Source organism: Phalangium opilio, unplaced genomic scaffold (genome assembly GCF_054372755.1).
Source record: "Phalangium opilio isolate 3A_F unplaced genomic scaffold, DU_Popi_V2 ptg000002l_1, whole genome shotgun sequence".
Classification (NCBI taxonomy): domain Eukaryota; kingdom Metazoa; phylum Arthropoda; class Arachnida; order Opiliones; family Phalangiidae; genus Phalangium; species Phalangium opilio.
In genome coordinates, this window is record NW_028324144.1 from 11,076,099 (window position 1) to 11,095,717 (window position 19,619).

Genomic DNA, 19,619 nt, shown 5'->3' on the forward strand with positions numbered 1-19,619 from the left:
TGCTGGACAGAGTGGATTTCACGCAGCTCAATTTAGATGCAAACATAGCGATTAGTTTAAATCGATGAAGAGGATGATTTCTCATAGAGCGGTGAATGAAATGCTAAGTTTTAGTGGGGAAATGTAAAGCCCCGCCTATTGACATGGGCGGTAACCACTGGATATTTTACTTCCAACAGCGACACGTAGATGGCGCGAAAATCTACTCTTTGGCGCGAAATTTAGAGCATTGCTGTTGCTATAATGTTAGTTCAAATCTTCATAAAATAAAGACTAACAGTTTTCTAGTAGCTACTTTGTTTCAGGGATAATTTTTCTCTGAATTTTTGCAGTTAATTACAGGATGAGAAGAGTAGTCTTTGTAAAGTGCGGCGCTTGGAGTCAATTTAGGTACCAAAAATGTAAATAATCACGATAATGAAACAGACTGAATGCATGTTAAACTAGTTTTATTATGGTCTTAACTTTGCATTAATATGGCCAAAGCAAAACAAGTTTAACATACATTCATTGTATTTCATAATCGTGATTATTTACATTTTTGTTTTTGTGCTTGCCTTCTTTTGGCAGACAAAAGGTATAAGCTTATAAACGGACAATTTTTTTCCCTCTTTTCTCCCTTTCGCCCCTCTTTTTTCCCCTTTTATGTCGTGCAAAAGCCCGCCTTTTTTGGTGTTTATGCGTTTACCCGCTATAGCGCCCAGCACCATAAGAAGCTGTAAAAGAGACTCACATTAAGCTTAAGATCCTAGATAAAGAGACTCATATTCGACTTGGAACCCTCCATAAAAAGTGTTCCAGATGAAACTACAAGATCAACACTAAGTTACTTTACTTATAGTAAAGCACCGACACTGCAATTGGAATTTTCATAAAAGGACGCAAGGCCCCCAGTCCACCGATGGACTTTAAAGAAAGTCGTTCAAACTTCATTTGTTTCAAAGTGAAATTTATAGACGTATAATTCTCCCTTTTAGCAGTATATTTTATATCTATTGTATCAACTCTGAAGTAAAAATATTGCTGTGGGGCTAATTCTAGGCGGTGGTTGTATATTTGTATATGAGTACAATCATTGAATAATTTTAGTTCCAGTCACAAATTATGCTAAAAGTATCAATTTTGCATTAAGAAAGCCATTTATAGTAAATGTCCCTGCCCGTTGGATAGAAATTTATTTTAATTACATGCCAAGCACCAAAGCGTAATATGGCCGGGGCCATCTTGTTTTTTTTTTTGCTATAATATTAGGCCTAACTTTTAAGCCCAAAACGCCAAATATTTATGCGTAATGTACTCCTGTTTAAGGGGTAATTTTCAAAAGTTTAGGCGAATTTAAGCCAAATTTATAAATAAGAGACTGTGTTTTAAGCATACAGAGATTGATTGATTCTGTAAAATATTATACATCAAGAAACACATTTTAACCACGTCGATTACAACGGCAATGGTCACCCAAGCATTCACTGTATCTTCCATCGGGACATTTACAAGCATATCCATAGCCAAATTTACTGCAGTCTGTAAAATAAAGGTCTTATAATTGAATAACCCTTTTCAGTGTCGTCTGTTTGATTTTCAGTGTCGTCTGTTTGATTTTAAAGGTTAAGTTAAGATCAGAGGAACAATGATAGACGTTAATTAGATACAACTTCCAAGTTACCAATTCCACTGAACCTAAGTTGTCCTTGTTGTTTGTGAAGTCATATCTTAATTTGTCTAAAAAAGTCTTTGTGGTCCGGATGTTCGGCCTTTAGACAATCACACACCCTGACTCTACAGACGACTTATCAAAATGGTCTTTTTTTGTTTGGGCTGATTCTCTCTCGTTTTGGGCCTTGAAGCGGGAATTATCTTTAAGTACTGAATTCATAGTAATTGAATTACCATATTCGTAGTTGCAAGTTCCATCCGACTCGCAAATTCCCTTTGCAGGCATTGAAGTAGAAAATGGGCACCAACAAAAGTTGGTTTACTGTTTATCACATTCTTTAAGAAAAGCAGTGATTACATTTGAAAGGCGATTTTGTTTTTCTTTAAAATTGATAAAAATCTATAATATAACTTACTATCTCCATGCTTGGCCATCGAAATGGCGACGCAGCAAGTTAATAAGAAACAAACGAGGATTCCTCGAGACATTGTTTTCTTAAGTTAAGGAAGAAAGATTAAAATTAAATTAAGAAATATTAATTTAACTGACACGCGGTGTTATTCCCTTTAATTATTATTATATTTAAGGCATTAGTTTTAAAAATCTACTCCGCACAAACCGCGAACGCGATTCTATTAAGGAATATTTCCTCTAATATTTTCTCTATTTGAAATTTAAATGTCCAATGTTGTCTCCAAGTAATTTAAAAAAATTCTTTTTGAAAAAAAGAAAGTTTCTTTTGTAATGAAAATTTCCAAAAAAAATTCTAGTAGTTTAAAATCCTGCTCGCAAATTTAAAATAAAATTCAAAGTTTTCTTACCAAAGTTGACGAGCGTTGAGTTCGAGGTTGACTTTCGAGTTCTCCAGGAGAGTTAGTGATGATTTGGCAAACGAAACATGGCCTTTTATCCACTGTTTTGCTGACGAAGTAACTACAGTTGATGAATATATTAAACGTGCACGCAAATCCAAAACAAAAAACCATATGGGCAAAAGAGAACGTTTAAAATTTTAAATTCTCATCTAGATACGTCTATCATATTCTTTATTACGAATTCATTCAAATTCACCCATGAATATGTAAATACAGCTTTGATTTTAAATATTATATAGAAATATAGCACAGTTTCTGGTGAGAGCTACTAGCTGGAACGAGGTTTTGTTAACTGCATTCATGCGCTTATACGAGAAAATTCATGATATGCACTCTTAACAAAACGCGGGGGTTTGTTTTTGCGTGTGCTTTCTGGTCTACTTAAATGGGGGTTTTTAATGTACTTTCTACGGTCTTTGACAAGGTGCCTTTGCACTAGGCTTCAACAGGGGAAAGTTGGAAAGTTTTTTCTCATATGAAACTGCAGCGCCCCAATCGGGAGGACACTTCGTAATGCATATGTGAAAGTTTCCAAGGTTTTAATTTTTTAATTTTTTCAAACCTCATTTTCCTTTTGCTATAATATTAGGCCTAACTTTTATAAGCCTTGATTACAAGGTATAACCATCTTGTCTCGAAAATCAAATTAAATTTTCAATTAATCTTTAAATTTATAACAAAATACCCTAAATTAACCCTATAAAGATAATACTAGCCCTTAAAACTTAAACCTATCCCTTTAAAATAAACTGAAAGAAATTCACGGTCTCGTACAATAGAAGAGGTTTAGCCCATCAAAATTGACACAGAACTATCCTATATTCCTATATCCACAGTGCAAAATAAAATACCTAGCAACTTAAGTATTTTCCAAGAACCCAGAGAAATGTCTCGCTTATTTAGACCCCAAGCAACAAGACCTTGAGTCACTATCCTAGTACCTGGCCCGAGAAACTTCTAGAATATTGTTTTTTTTTAACCCTTAAACTGACCAATCCGTATTGGGTCCCAGATTAAAAGTTTTGCCTATTCGTTGATAACATGAATCCGCCCGACTACGTCATGAATATGGTCTACTATTCGCCAAACCAAAGTCAATCAACAAACGTCATTGTGTAACGTTTGAATGGGACTTCCGCGTGTACCGGACTACCTAGGGAAGGGGACCACCGGGGTAAGAAAAGGGTCGAGTTTGAATGACCACGGTCCTTAAAATGTAAGGACGTGCTTTTTGGTTCCTGAATAAAACGTATTTTTTCGTTTAATTTTAGCTACGTCTTATTGTGAGCGTGCTGTTGATAAGGGAAAGCTTTAGTAACATTTAGACGGAAAACTCAAGCCGGCTTACAATTGTCCCAGAGATCCTTGCGAGAAACTAGAAGTTATATATATACGAAGTCCCTCCTGTCCCACCCTCAGTCGATACCTGAACTGTCTTAACGAAACCCTGTCGGCTCATCCTTAAGAAATCCTTAGACGTACGGAGTAAATTTTAAATCTAAACTTTTAGTTTATTCATTTTGAAACCTTTTTTTTTAATCAATTTGAATCCTTAATTTTTCGGAAAAGAAACTCGGAGCCATTTTTTTTTTAACCCTTAATTTTTGAAGAAGAGAAGGAGCGCAAGTGCGGGAAATTTTAAAAGAAAAACCAAATAATTAACCCTTAAATCGGGAAAGAAGAAAAAAGAAACCTTAACCCTTAAGAAGAATATGGAAGAGGAGCAACTTGTCGTAAGAAATTAAAAACTTGAAAATATTTTGATAAACTGACTTGAAACTATGGTTAAAGAACTTAGATTATGGTTGACGGATTGATTCAATTTTAAAAATCGTAACTTTCTATTTTGAACATTATTATTTTAGTGCGTAACTATAAAATCTTAACTTAAATACCCCTAAAATTTAAACTTAAAACTTAAAGGAGACATTCCATAGAGGTCATAACCTCCCTTTTGATTTATGTTTAATTTTCTTATTTTGACCTCTATAAAAGTTTGTGAAAATTTATGAACAAGTTTGAATATTATGTTGAATATTAAAATTTAGATTAGAATCTATTTTGACTCTCAATTGACACATACCATCAAACGCGGTCACTTTTGATTGAGAATTTTTATAAGCCCCTCGTTCCCGTTAAAAGGCCTTAACTCGCCACTACTGAGTACTGACTGCGTTCTAACATCTTGTCTAGCGTTAGCAAGGTTGAATCGTAATCACTGATATTTATTGTAAACTAGCTGTTACCCGCGGCGTCGCCCGCGTGTAATAAGAACTTCCATCAAAATGATATAAAGAATGGGTAGATTTTACTGATGACTGATATTTTTGTAGCACCCTAAGAGCGAGGGCACTCGGCGTTGCCCGTCAGCCCGTCGGGACATTTTTTATTATTTTTCACGCGGACATTATTCTATATAGAAGGGTTTTAAGTTTTTGGCCGCCATTTAAAAAGATGGCAACAAATCGAACCCGAAAGACCATTCAACCCGCCTATAGGTCAAAGGAAACCAGTGTACTAAATATTTGCGAAATCGTTTGAAACGCGCGGACTCTGATGCATAGAGAAGATTTTTAACATTTCTGATCGCCATTTTTTAAGATGGCGGCGGAGTGGAAAAATCTTTCTTAGTACGCGTCTACTACTTATGAGTAACGTTCCTGCATATTTTCAGCCTTCTAGGGCAAGCGGTTTGGGCTGGGCGTTGATTATCAGTCAGTCTGTCAGTCACTCAGTCAGTCTGTCAGTCAGTCAGGACTTTGATTTATATAGATATAGATAACAAACCAAATTTTAAAACAAAGGAGCAGTATCCGTATTTGTTTACTTCATAATGCGCCTAATTGTTCAGTGATCTAAACAATATAAAATGGATTTGGATCGAATTAATATATATTATAGTTACTTGAAAAAAAATTATGTCTTATTTTCTTGCCGGGTTTTTTGGTAGTTTTATAAAGAACAAAATTTTCTTGCCGGGTTTTTTGGTAGTTTTATACAGAACAAAAATCGTGACAAGTAACTTTTAAAAAAATAATGTTTTTTTTTACTAAAATATGCGTTCAGATGTAAACTTTAGAATATGGCTTAGAAATCCGGCTCCTCCCTCCCTACCAAGTACAAATTTCGATAATTTACCAACGTTGTAAAGGGATATTTACCAGAACAACTTCCGGCAACCCTGATTAGATCAATTTAATTGTAATGGTAACTAAGCACTTTAAAAATATTTCAAAATTCTATTTTAAAGTGTTAGTGCCACGTTTTTTGAAAAGTGGCTAATTTTTGTTTTAAAGCATCAATTGGGTTATAATAACAGTAGATCCAAGGTAAAAAGTCTTATTATAGAAATTTATTCATTTTGTGATATGAAAAAGAAAATTGATATTTCGCATACCTCATTTAAACGGAATAAATTATAGATATACCCCTGGTGACGTCATAAGAGGTTTTCATTAAACATTGCGCGCGCGTCAAATTCGATCACCACCTATCAATAAAAAAGGACTTGCGGAGTCGCGCGTGCCGCCTCCTCACGCGTGCTCGAATCGTGACGTCATCAGGGGTATATGGAGTACCGCGAAATTTAACTGTCAAAATAGTTTGAAAAAATTCTGCGAGTAGGTTCCGAAAGCCGGGGTTTTAATAATATTTGAAAAATTATATTGCATTATATAAATAGATATTCTGAATCAGAAAGATTTGATCTTTCAGATGCTAATAAAACATTTTAGTTTTAAAAATAGCGATTTTTGGTGACTCTAACACTTTAAATTCAATTTAGGTGTATCACAGCTTTCATGACGAAGTTAATTTGTACAAAACCCATTGGTGGCGCTGCGATGGTCCTTGTCGCGAACGGAAGCCATATTTTGGTAATGTTAAAAGATCTATGAATAGAAAGCCTCAACCAGCCGACTCATGGTGGAGCCAACATCAAGCGACTTGTGGGGGAATGTTCATCAAAATAAAAGAGCCAGAGCCAAGTGAAAAGAAACGAAAAACTCAAGACCGTAGGTTTTTTTTTTATTTTTGTCTATCGTTTTTCAAGTAATATAATATTGTTATGATAGAACCCAATGGTCAGAAAAAGCCTAAAACAAACATTTCAAAACCGGCAACTCCAAAATTGAATTCCCAAGCTACAAATTCAAAAGATATTCGAACATTTTTCGGAGGTAAAATGAGCGAAAAAGACCAAATACCTGGTAATGAAAGAAAGGCAGGCGGTAAGTTTACCCATTTACCGATAGTAGTTTTCACAATGTGCCTAGTATCTTAAGCCGATTAGACTTCACACGTACAGTCCGAGAGTCTAACGTTTCCATAGCTTTGGCCATGAATTTCATGACATTCCCAAAGTATAAACTAAGCAGACGACCAAAAAAGCGGTTAGCCAACCATAAGCCTCTAACCGTAGATAGCCTCTTTAATGTCAGACCAATCGGCGACGGCTCCAATCATTGAGTTGAGAAAATTACCACTAGAGTGGCTTTTGCGTTAAGCTGCCTATTGGGGGGAACGGAGGACAACTTTTAAAGCAATGGGACGGACGGACAGGCACCAAGTTTATCAAACTATGGTGTCGCCATCTCGAAAACGAACTTTAAATTTCCGCGTTTTACATGTATTCTAGAAATTAGTCAAATTTCCCGCCTTTTCTGTTAGTTCCCTTTTTTGCACCGGGATGGCCCCACAAGCTCGTGATAGAGTTCATTTTGGTCTACATCCTTGCGGATGAAAGGCCACTCTAGTGGTAATTTTCTCAACTCAATGACTCCAATACTGCTTTCTTGCATCGGACCTCGAGTCGACCTAACCAGTAAGCTTGGAGGGCAAATTTGCAGTATTATTCGCCGTTCGGTAGTCCTTATAAAATATTCAACGTTTTAAAGCTCAAGTTTCGAAAAATTTCCAATCATTTAATAAGTCTTCAACTAAATATTATAAGATTTTTTTTTAAATTTCAACATAAAAATAGCTCTGCAAATAATATTAGACTCGAAAAATACACTAAGCCTTGGCTAGGTATCAGAGGCTGAGCCTGAGTGAGAACAGAAAAAAAAATCCTTGTAAAAACAGATACACAGTGTCTTAAATAGTTCAAGCAAAAGCTACCCACATTGATAAGATCTTCATACCTTACTCCCGAATCATTTTTGGTATTGTGAATAGTAATATCTAAAGAATATTTTAGAGACCCTACTCGGTATTTCTGGTAGTTCTCGAATTCATGTACCTGGTAAATCGGTTCCTAGGAGCTTACAATATATTGTGTAGCTCGCCCAGGCACATGTTACACACTTCATCATGGCTGCGTTCAGTAACGCTCAACGAAGGCTCCGTTGAATGCGCATTTGCCACTGAACGATTTTCGGAACTTCCGGTTTGACGTCACGATTGTAAGCGAATAGGCATCGAAGTCATCGGTTATAAGAGCCGATAACTTCGTTGAGCAACGCAATTTGTGACGTAGCAGCAATGGCGGAAAATTATCTCCCTGAAGGATTTTGAGCAGTTAATTTGATGAATAATTTCGGAAATATTTATAAAATCGGTGTAGCAGCGATTGAATGCGATAGAATAATGTCTGGAAAGTATTTTATGAATTTTTTTCGACTATATCTATGAAGCTTAAAAAGTTATTGGGTTTTAAAGCTTAAGCCTTGGCTAAGTTACTGGTCAGAGTTTTCTCTTATTTTGGTTAGCAGGCCCTCGAATATCCATTTCCATGAACAGTAAGCAGACGACGCAACGCAAAGTTTTCAAAAACGTTCAGTAGCCTAATACGTCACATGACGTCACGTTGATCAACGGAGCTCAACGCGTTTGGTCTCCGTTGAGCGTTACTGAACGCACCCCATCATGTGTGAAGCCTAATCGGCTTCTGCTAGTATTCATAGAGCAAAAAACTTAAGTTCTTTTGATAAATAAGATTTTAATTCAAATTTTGGGTAATTTTTAGGTAATTTTGGAGGTTTTGTAAGAATTAACGGAGGTGGTACAGTTACCGTAACAAAAAACAAAAAATATTTGAGCGATAGTACGTCGCAAAATGAGAAGAAATTTGATACTAATGGTGCATCGAACATTGTCACTATAGCATCTTACTGTTCCGATTCACCAGACAAGAAAAAGACTTCAGGCAACGCTTTTCCAGGGAAAGGAATGTCACTAAGTTCGTCTTAATGCTTTCACTCGTTACTTTAAATTTACTTCAAACACTTTTCCTGACGCTTTTCAAAGTTTTAAAATTTTTTGAAAAAATACTAAGGTATATTTTATATGGATTTAATTCTGGATTTAAAAATACAATAAAGAATTTTATATGGACGAAAAATTTCCATAGATATTAAACAATTGAAAAAAAGTATTAACTATTTTATGGGATTTACGAGAGGGTAAAGTTTTTAGTTATGGAGGGGGAATTTCGACATTTAAGGGTACAAACCGAAGTTATTGCAGAGGGAAATGCCCCTGCCCCTCATCCATCTAGTTCCTACGCAATATGGTTTGGTCTAACCTCTCAAACGCTAATTTTGTGTTATTTTCCAGTCAGTGGTGGCCAGCGAGAATCTAGCATTTACAAGGGGGGGGGCTTGAACAATTTCTGAACCGAAAATGTTCGCGTGTGATATTATGTTTGTCAATTGAGAGTCAAATATTTAGACGTTGATACTAATTCAGGGTTGCCACGGGTCAGGGAAAACCTGGAAAAGTCAGGGAATTTAAAAAAGGGCCGAAAAGGTCCGGGAATCTGATTTCAGTGGGTAAGATTTCTGGGGATAAGTCTTTATAGAGTAATTTCTTTCCCATATACGGCAACGTCATAACCCTCTATCTCTTACCTTAGTGATATCCCCCCTCCCCTTCCTTCTGGGGGCAAATAGTATTCTCTAGTACAAAGTTGCCCCTAACGTAGGGGATACACAGTTCACTCCCCCTCTCAACCGAAATTACTCTATTGGAAGAGTAGTGAAAGTTTCTCCTCATCCTCTCTTAAGGTAGAAAACTCTAAAGCAATCCTTAAAAATGTCTAGAATGGTTTTTGTAAAAAAATGCGCTTTAAAAAATCTCTTAGACTGTTATTTATAGTTTAGATGTTTCTTATTCATATTGGTGCAACAAATACATTGGAAAACTTAATGTAGATCGAGTTTATTTAATTATAAGCACTTAAAACGTGCTGTAAACATTCACACTTTCGGCCTAAAAGGTCAGGGAAAAGCTGCGAAAGTCAGGGAATTTGGTTCTGAAAATTCCGGGGCAACCCTGTAATTAATGCGTAAAACGAAAAACAAATATTTGTCTTTACAAATTTAGAACTTTGGTAGGGCGATCCGAATCAATTTAATACACTTAAGAAGAAGAAGAATAAAATATAAGGTAAGGGAGAAACAATCAAATGGTATTGGGAGATTTTTAGTATCGGCACCGATACTCGGCCGGTATCCCGATAGTATCGGATCGGTTCGTTTAATATGATACTAAACCAAAACTCTTTTAAAATTCGTTATATGGCGCTACATGGCATTTTTATGTCTTTCAGTAATGTATTGATGGTGATAATACATTTTTATGAATGTCAATATTATAAGACGCGATATTATTTTGGAAGAACCTCTAAACATTGTACTTGGTAGTATAATTCATGAAATTACTCTATAATTATTGCCTAGTATTTTTAATACATATGTAAATGGCACTGTACTACTAAAAATTATCGGTATCGGTTGAAGTATCGGGTTTTGGATCATAGTGAGTAAATATCGGTATCGGTTAATGTTTGCACCGGTATCGATCAGTATCGGGTTAAGCCTGGTATCGCCCATCTCTAGTATTTAGACATAGCATGAACTAAGTTAATTATGTCCATTTTCCATCGAATAAAATGAAAGTTTCGGGAATATTTTTAACAATTCGTAAAATTATGTAATCCTGTAGCTATACAAAAGGCAATTATAGTCCAATGGTACGATAATTTTGCTTAAGTTTCTCATTTACAAATTGTGTTTGAGCTAGATCAAAGTAGACATATAGACATATTCAAGTGTAAATCATTCCCACGGCATCGAACTCAGTATCCTTAAGTTTCCGCGCGTTAATCCTGCTGCCTTGAAATCGAGGTGTTAACTGTCTGGAGTGGACCGAACGTTTATTGCTCAGATAAACAAATTATGGCTACATTTTAGAAAAATATAAATGTAATTCGGGGTTAGTTGGGTCATAAACACTATTAACCTACTTGAGAAAGTGAAAAAGCACTTCATCTCCGCGGCCCCACAAAAATATCACATAGGATCATGTCCAAGACATGGATTAACTAACGCTAAGAAATTATGCACTCGCAGCGTTTACCATGTATTGCTATCGCCAACTACATGTGCCGAATTAATCCTTGATTCGGAGCCTCCGAGATATCTAGGCCCATGCATGTCGATTTTTACGTGGGGAAATATCCAGTTTCATAGAGGAAATATTTTTACCCTTTGTTTGTACGAGGTGGTGCTTTAATGACCGTTGCGACCGGGTGTTGTTCCTTAGATTTTTGGAAACGTACTTTCATCAATAGTAAAACGTACTACCCAATGGGAGGCTTTTTGAAAACGTACTTTTCTCCCTTTGGGGGTACTAAAATTTCCTCCCCCCTCCACGAAAGGCTTTTGGCGCCGTCTTGCGTAATTTTCGTCCCATAGACGCTAATGTTAAAAAATGGAATTTGAAAATGTACTTTCAAACATCAAAATGTACTTTTCGTACTGAAGACTTTAAAATGTACAAAAAAAGTACAATTGTACTACCAAGAACAACACTGCCGGGGTCTTCCATAATTTATCGATGACATTTTAGGAGCTAATTATAAAACTTTTATGAAAGAGAAAGGTTTCACCTTTATATTAACGTAATTTTTAGGGACTATTCACTTTTTATTGAATCTATTGCTTAGATTGTATGGACAAAAAAGTAATTATGAGATTTTAACATCGTTTGAGACGTGGGGAAGAGTGTAACAATATTTTATGGACTGTCCCTTAAACTGGCACTCTCCCTTTATTTTTCTAACCTACCTGGCTGGTGGTTTTAAAAAATTCTACCCATGACGTCAAGGATGACGTCGACGAAAAACCCGAACAACGTAAACATCGTGAAGATGGACCCACGAGTGGTCCACGTGTTTGTGCGCGAAAATAATAACGCGCTCGCGCTATATAAAGGGTCCCCGACCTTTGTTAACTCTCTCTCTGACTTTCACCTTGGTCCTACCTGGTCGACTTTCTGTCGCTGCAGCCCTCGGGCTCGACGCCCTCGGGCGTGGACCCTTCGGGGCCACGCCGCAGATTTCGTGAAGTCTCCGGACTTAAACTTAACAACGCGCCGGTTACCTGGACGATCTACAATTTCGCGCCGGACGCTTTTGTGCGGGTTTCAACGTATGCGTAAATATAAACTCAAACTATTTTTATTTAAAACCACCAGCCAGGTAGGTTAGAAAAATAAAGGGAGAGTGCCAGTTTAAGGGACAGTCCATAAAATATTGTTACACGTTGTTTTTTTAGTAAAACAAAACTTCTTGAAGTTGCTAATTCACAGTTTTCATATACCATTAGAGGTTTTTTTACCCCTTCAAAACCTTCCATTTTTTTAACCTTAACATTTTTATCCTTTACTTCTTTGGAATGATTGTTTAATAAAGGTCTTCGGAAATTCAAAAACATTTTTTAACTATCGGCGACCTCGGCTTCACCGCTCTACGTCTATACCTTGCCCTAATATTGTAGCAGTCGACGGGGTCATGAGGCTGAACTTGTTTATTTTACTTTGCTAAAAGCACCACCAAGCGGGAAAACACGGCGAACTAAATTAGACAAAAAAATATTCTCGCTTCGCTACATGCATGGGCCTAGATATCTCGGAGGCTCCGCTTGATTCCCTTCTTTATTCCCCAAATTTAGTGGAGCAAAGCGGATGTAGATATACCGCCATCTCTATGCAAAATAAATTGTTTTGGCGGTTTATAAAGACGGCGTCGCCCAATTTTGGCGATATTTGAATTATGAGAATTTTTATAATTACTTGTAGAGAAACCAACGCGCAGAGGAGGAGGGATCTCTTCCGACTCACCCAGAGTTCACTACACCAACTCTCACTGCCTCTAGCGGTATTTCTTGACGCACTCCAAAGCCCTTTAAAGTTGTCATCACCAATGCAAATAATGGAAGGGTCTATTAAGAACGTAATTCATGTTAAATTAATTACAATTATTTTAACAAGAACAAAAAAAGAATAATGAATTTTAATACCAACTGCTGCTTTTCAACTTAAAAAGGTGTTCGTTCAGAACTTCCTGCAGGGTTTTAAGTGTGGACGTCAAAGGACATAAGATATTTGGTTCAATTTTCATTTGACTTTCTGTTAGGGATAGTAGCTGCTGCTGGGTGGCGTTTGGGATATGCAAACTTTATCTTTTAGGGGTATGAACAATCACTTTGCGTTATTTAATCCATGCCCTTAGATACTGAACTAGTTACCACCATGACAAATGGTTCTGTGTATTTAACTTCCGGCTTACTCAGAACCGTTAATGTGTCTTCCTACCGGATACGATAAGCCAAAAGACCAATTTTAATTCATCCCATCAAGGATGATGGGGGAGGATGCGAAATCTGAGAGAAATACGCGGCGTAACTGCGAAAAGGCTTGGGTCCGGTGGGACGCTAAAAAACGAATGGCAGGAGGGCTACGTCATCACCATCGTGTTGGTCTAATTTTACAGACAAATGTCAAAGTTATTTTAAACTGTTTTGCTCATAAATAAAATTGCAATTGAAACACTAAGTTTTATCAGAAGTCTATCAAATTAGCCTAGGAAGTAACCAAAAGGGGCCGGGGTTTGGGACTCCCCTCTGTTGTGTAGTGATACTGAAGAAGGGCAACACATTCGCCGCCTCGCGCTAATTTTTCTCAGATCTCCGGTTCAGGTGCGACTCGTACGCCAAAATTTGCCCTATTGAGAGAGAAAAAACTATTGGCTGAAAATGAACACTGTATCTCTAAAGGGACCGGAAAACGCCCCCGTCCACTGTAAAACCGAGCCCTCTTTAGCACAGAATCAGGAGAAGGGATGAGGGGTGTGAATTTTGGAACAATCAAGGTCATTGTTTTTTCTGACTCTTCATAAACCTACTGAAAAAAAAAACTATTTAACGACCGTGGCCGTTCCTTTTTTATTTTTTTTATAAAGCAAACAATCTACCCTTTAGAGATCCAGCGTCCATGGGCTGAAGAAGTCACGCCCCGCTTACGTCAAGAAAGACTTCCTAGATAGGAGCTCGAGATTTCTAACAAAGTTAGGAAACGGGAAAAATTTAACCCCCTATCCATGGAGTTAGAAGGATTTCTTACTACAGCAGAACGTACGCGATACCAGCTATTGTAATTGTTTACTTTTTAATGGACTTCTGGTTTTATATAGAGTTAACATTTAATAATTATTGCTTAGAATTTGTTGTTAAAACAATAGTGTACATAGATGACGCTACACAGTATGGAAACGCTGGTAGGGATTTGAATGCGTCTGCTAGAGTTCTTACTTCTGCTTATGCCGTTTTAAATCGGCTGTTAAAGGGAAAGCGAATTTACAATTTCATATCACATTTTACCAATAAAGTGGTATTATGTTACACTTTCAACTCTCTACTTTCAAAATATCAAGTTTTTACTCTAATTGAACCAAAGTTTATTTTTTTTAAATTCATTGAAAAATGACGAAAAGTCTAGCTTCTCGCCAGTCTAAAGTTCTAAACTCTGGGTCTGATAGCAGAAAGAGTGGCACCATCTCACGTGAAAAATATATCTGCGGCGTCAGCCAACGTATTTCGTTTTAGCCTTTCATAAAAAGTGGATTTCAAATGAAGCATTTTCAAATACATGCTGCCAAATAACCAGAAATCGGAGAATTAAAAGCTTGATATTTTTGAATTCACTGAAATTAATTCTATTTTTTGTTAAATAAATCAGCTTCTCATACCCTTTAATAATCTGCCACCATGGAGCAATATTAAATTAGACATAGATGCATTTAATGCTACTTTAAATGGACTTTCAATCTTAATCCAAGAAAATTACTCCATAGATAATGCCAATAGAAAACAGGATCAGAGTTTGCTTCTTTTGCGATTGTCTGTAAGTTGGGGGGGGGGGTAGAAGATGTTAGTGTTTAAAAGACAGTTAGAACAAACTGGTGTCCAAGTGGGACGGACTACGGAGAAAGACCAAAATATAGTGGTGTTTAGAAGTAAGTAAGGAGAGACCAGTGTGTATGTGGAATAGTCAAAGGTCATAAGTTGGTCATGATAAATAATGAAATAATTGAAAGTGTCATTAGACTTAAGTGAAAATCAATTTTCTAGATTTCCGTTAACTGTGGATGCGGTCAGTAAATTGAGAACAACAAACTGCGAAAGCGGTCCCCTAGCTGGGATGTAACAACAAATAAACAGACACACACTCAGACAAACAGACACGTCGAGATTAGAGCCTCTCCGTGATATAAGTCACTCGGAGAGGTAAAAAGGGAAAATAGACTTAGCTCTTTTTAAAAGCGTGTCCAAACACAAGTACAAGCTTGACGCGTGCTAAAGTGAATCCACAAAGGGATAATGTTATGTAATGACTACTTAAAACATATTTTTGATTGTTTGAGTTAGATAAAATGATGTTAAAATCATTAATAAAACTTGGGAAGAGTTATTAGTTTATAAATTTACAACGTCATAATATTAGCGTCATAACCGTGACATTTTTTTAACTTTTCTTAATTCAGAAATTTTTCTTTTGATCATTACAGTATCAATTTACGAAACTATTATTATGTCATGAGATTTGAAAGTGGTCTTTCCCTTATTTATTAGGACCCGGCGTCCAGGAGCAAAGTCCCCTTGTAGTGGATCCACTGGAGCCGCGCTATGCTTTAAGCTTTTGCAATAATCAATATTCATTTAAACTGATTGATTTGGTTATAATTTTGATAATATTTATTTAGTCTTAATCAATTAGAAAATAGTTTTCATATATTTTATTATTACAAAAAAAATTAAATATGTATTATTGCCAATAACTTAAACGCTTATTTAGATTTTCAATATGGCAATATCCGGTATCGCTTTCACAACCGAAATTAACAATTTGGGTGCCATATCATTGGGTATTTTTTGCCACGCTTCCGAATTGGTTACCTGTTCACCATTGCTAGCGACGAATTTGACCGCGGCTAGCTTTAACCTCTCCAATTCATGCCTTTCGGCCACTTGCCAAATGATGGCCGCGTTTTCCGAATTTAGCATTGCTTTCATTCTATTGGCGCATAACTCTTTCAAACCGTCGATCAGACAAAGCTGGGAGGCTTCCATCAGCTCGTAACAAGTCTGGTCCAAATTATGCGGACTTTTACCAGTATACATGAAGTAAAGTAAATCCTTAACCGTCTTTGCCGAGAAGACTTCCACCCAATCCAACTCATTCTGGTATCTTTCTTTCATTCTCGTTTCGAACATAGCTTGAAAGTAATTGGATCTGTAAATAAGAAAGAAGTTTACAACCAGTTACATAGTAATTTAACCCTGTAATGTATAAATATGGGTTTGCTGTAGAGGTATCGGCAAGAACAATTTTGTTTTCCAAACCAATAGACCGGGCCATAGGCTTCGCTAGGCCTTTTTTGAGGGGGTATAGACCCATCAAATTTTTCCCCCTCAAAATAATCCGTAAACCCTACCAAAAAGTTGCTCTTAACATCCCCAAAATTCTATAGCAATAGCAATATATAAATAGTTATATTGATAGATCGTTAAGTTTCATCTTTGTAGAGATGAATTTTGAAGAAAAAAAAAATAAATAAATGAACGAAAAACAAATAAACTGAGACCATTCAACAGATGGAGAGATGTAAAATGATTAGAGATGGGCCGATACCGATCCCATATCGGTATAGGTACCGATATTTGACTTTAACCGATATATCGGTATCGGTTAAAAATGAACCGATATTAACTGATACCGATAAGTCGGTTAAAGTCAAATATCGGTACCAATACCGATATGGGATCGGTATCGGCCCATCTCTAAAACCTATACTATAGCATCTATTTTCTTATTGATATTGGTTAATATATCGGTATCGGTTTAATATCGGTTTATTCGAAGGATCGGGTAAAATATCGGTATCGGTATCGGTACGTATCGGTTTCCCAAGTATCGAATGATATCGGTATCGGTTAAAACTGGTATCGGCCCATCTCTAAAAATTATTTCTGTTCTTTCGAAGGGAGTCCCAGTACTACCAGTAGTGGCGACTAAAAGCAAAGCAAAAGTAAAACTATACTTAAGACTTGTGAAATTTTGCAAAATTTTTGTATTAATTTCTTATAATAACTTTCAAATAGTTTGACCAGATTAAGAGAAGGTAAAGTGGGATTTCACAGAAAATTTGAGATTTCATAGATTATTTGAAATTGCACCTTCAACAAATCGTGGTTCGCCCTGTCTTCTTGTGAACAAAATTTACTTGTCAAGCTCTATATCATGCGCACAATTTTTATCAAATTTCGCGGTAAATTTCATTCGACATGGAGCATGCCTCTGGAATTATCTTAAAGCAAAGCGCGGGTCCAGTGAATCTCCTACAAGGTGACTTTCCTCCAGCACTCCGGGTTTAGCTTGGCGAAGCTTAGTGGTCGGAATTTATTAGCCCACAAATGTCTCATGCCTTTGCCAAACCACTACTGGAGTTCGTAAAGAAAGTCACCTTGTAGGGGATCCACTGAGCCCGCGCTTTGCTCTAAAGGGGCTGACTGACCCACTCTACTTTTTTACCCACCAGCTATGCTAAGCTCTATGAGAGATCGTCGTTTGTTCAGCAGCCCCTTTAATAAGACGGCAGATCTTTATGCGATTGGTTGGAGGTGCAAATTTGACATTTTGCATGAAATCTCAAGCTAATTTCACTATGCAGATACGTATTATAATTAGTAGAAGAATCGATTAAAATTCACCCGATATTTCCTTTACACCCACGCTATATCAAGCAGAGCAGAGGAACTGTACCCCCCTGTGATGAGTTTTTATATAGAATAGTGTTATGATAATGTTTAACTAACCTTGCTGCCAGTACGAATTTGTGGCATTGAAACCGTTTTTCCGCGGTAACAATGGCGAAATCCGTTAGTATATTCTCGTTTAACAAACGTTCACAGTTCAATGGTATCACTATTTCTTCCTCAACAATACCCATAGTAATTGTCAAGTCAATTTCCTGAACTTCCTTTGGGTTCAAACCGTGATTATCGAACAATGTTTGCAAGTTACAGATAGCCGCAAAATTGAACCAGAAATAATTAGGTGCTGTTAGTGATCCTTCGTAACTTAATAGCATCGTCTTGTATAAAACGGGAGTCGAGGTCTCCATAACAACTTTGCAATAACTCTTGTTGTAGTTTCTGAAATTGTTGCTTTGACTGGTTCCTCGTAGAGTAAACCACGTTGCGTCATCACGATGGTTGAAAATGGCCTCCATTTTCCAAACGCTACGAATCTCTCCCGCGTTATTTTGCGTTACGATATCAGTTGTCCAACTTACGCTGTCCTTGAATAGAGCTTGTAACGTTTTAACTATTGTTTGTTTCCGAATTGTAAGACAACTATCCATGATATCTAAGTTGACTTCGTTGTTAATTTTGTCAAGACGGTTTAATTTAGTGACTGATCGAATATGTTTGTGATTTTTTTGGCGGCTTTTAAATATAATTTATTTTTGTATAAATAAAATACACACCCCTTGTAGCTCTTTCATACGTAACTCAATTTTTAATCATTTGCGAGTGTCATTATAGAGTGGAAATCAGCGCCTTTTCTTGTTTGGTATGATAGAGTTTCAAATGAATTGTTCACTGAGATATTTCATCCGATAAAAACTGAGATTAGTAGTACAGTATAATCATAAGTGAATCATCCCATTGAAGTGCCCATCATCAAGTCTTTGATGGAACGTGAAATTACCGTAATTTTTAAAAATGGTAATTTACCTGGTAAATTACCGATTAAAATTTTGAAATAACAAAAATTACCCTAATTTATGGTATTTCATATTTTCACAGGCTTATTACCGCGGTAATTTACCATTTTAAAAATACGGTAAGATCTAAATCTGTAATTTACGCGGTATTTGGTAAATTACCGGTAATTTATGGACGGTAAATTACCGACAAATCTCTACTCCAAACTTATGTCTTTCACCCGAAGATACTTTTCGAAAAAAAAACAGAAAACCAAAAACACTTCAACAAGTTTTTATCTTTTTTTAAGCGACATTGCTCTTGCATAGAAATTTTCTCGGTGAAAATTACGATCGAAAACCTCACTGGCAATCAAGAATGGGAAAGCGCCTAAATTTAAGGCTTTCACGACGGTAGTATCTCATATATCTGTTTGGATGAGACGGATAATAGGCAGCAAGTGGACAGACTAGTCCTCTGTAGATCCTCTTTAGACATGTAAACTTAATGATAGATCATAAATTTATGAAAAAGTTTGTTTTCCTAGTTTCTATTCAATTCTTTGTTTGGTTTTGCAATATTGCATTTTATGTTTAAGAAATCATGTGTGAAGTAAATTTCAGGCAATCCAATCCGCTTGTGTTCCAAAATGGCTGGTTGGACCAGAGCACAGTAGGTTCTATGATCGATTTTTAGTCGAAAATCTTACTTCTATGACATTTCGTTACAAATTAAGGGACAACCTAAACAATTAAGTTATGATTGGGTTGTTCTAAGGATGACCGCTAAAATTTAAGTAAGAAACTGAAAGAAAGTGCTGATTCAATTAAGGGGTAATCTGTAAAATACTCCAACGATCATAACTTTTTCAGGGTTTTACTTGTGGCAAATGCAGGCACCCAGAATCTAATAGGAATTGCCTAAATATCTTCCTTATTCATTTCTACGCGGGTTCTGTGGGAGGGCTGGAGTGCTCTCTGTCACGCGTCATATTTCTGACGTCTTTCCGTGATTTCATTGATTGGTCGTTTATTTATGTTC

The 19,619-nt window shown here is 36.5% G+C and overlaps 1 protein-coding gene and 1 long non-coding RNA gene across 2 annotated transcripts; both read left to right on the forward strand.

Moving 5' to 3' along the window:
* Window positions 1–226: 226 nt before the first annotated feature.
* On the forward strand, window positions 227–1,040 carry LOC149719755 (uncharacterized). Its single transcript, XR_016374968.1, has 2 exons — window positions 227–390; window positions 660–1,040. It is a non-coding gene; the product is annotated as an uncharacterized LOC149719755 (long non-coding RNA).
* Window positions 1,041–3,799: 2,759 nt separating this feature from the next.
* LOC149719756 (DNA-dependent metalloprotease SPRTN-like) lies at window positions 3,800–8,879 on the forward strand. Its single transcript, XM_089853527.1, has 5 exons — window positions 3,800–4,007; window positions 4,099–4,262; window positions 6,314–6,542; window positions 6,603–6,758; window positions 8,495–8,879. Exons 2-5 carry the CDS (start codon window positions 4,242–4,244, stop codon window positions 8,716–8,718), a joined length of 630 nt encoding a protein of 209 aa, XP_089709653.1. The 5' UTR covers window positions 3,800–4,007; window positions 4,099–4,241; the 3' UTR covers window positions 8,719–8,879.
* The last annotated feature ends 10,740 nt before the right edge of the window (window positions 8,880–19,619 follow it).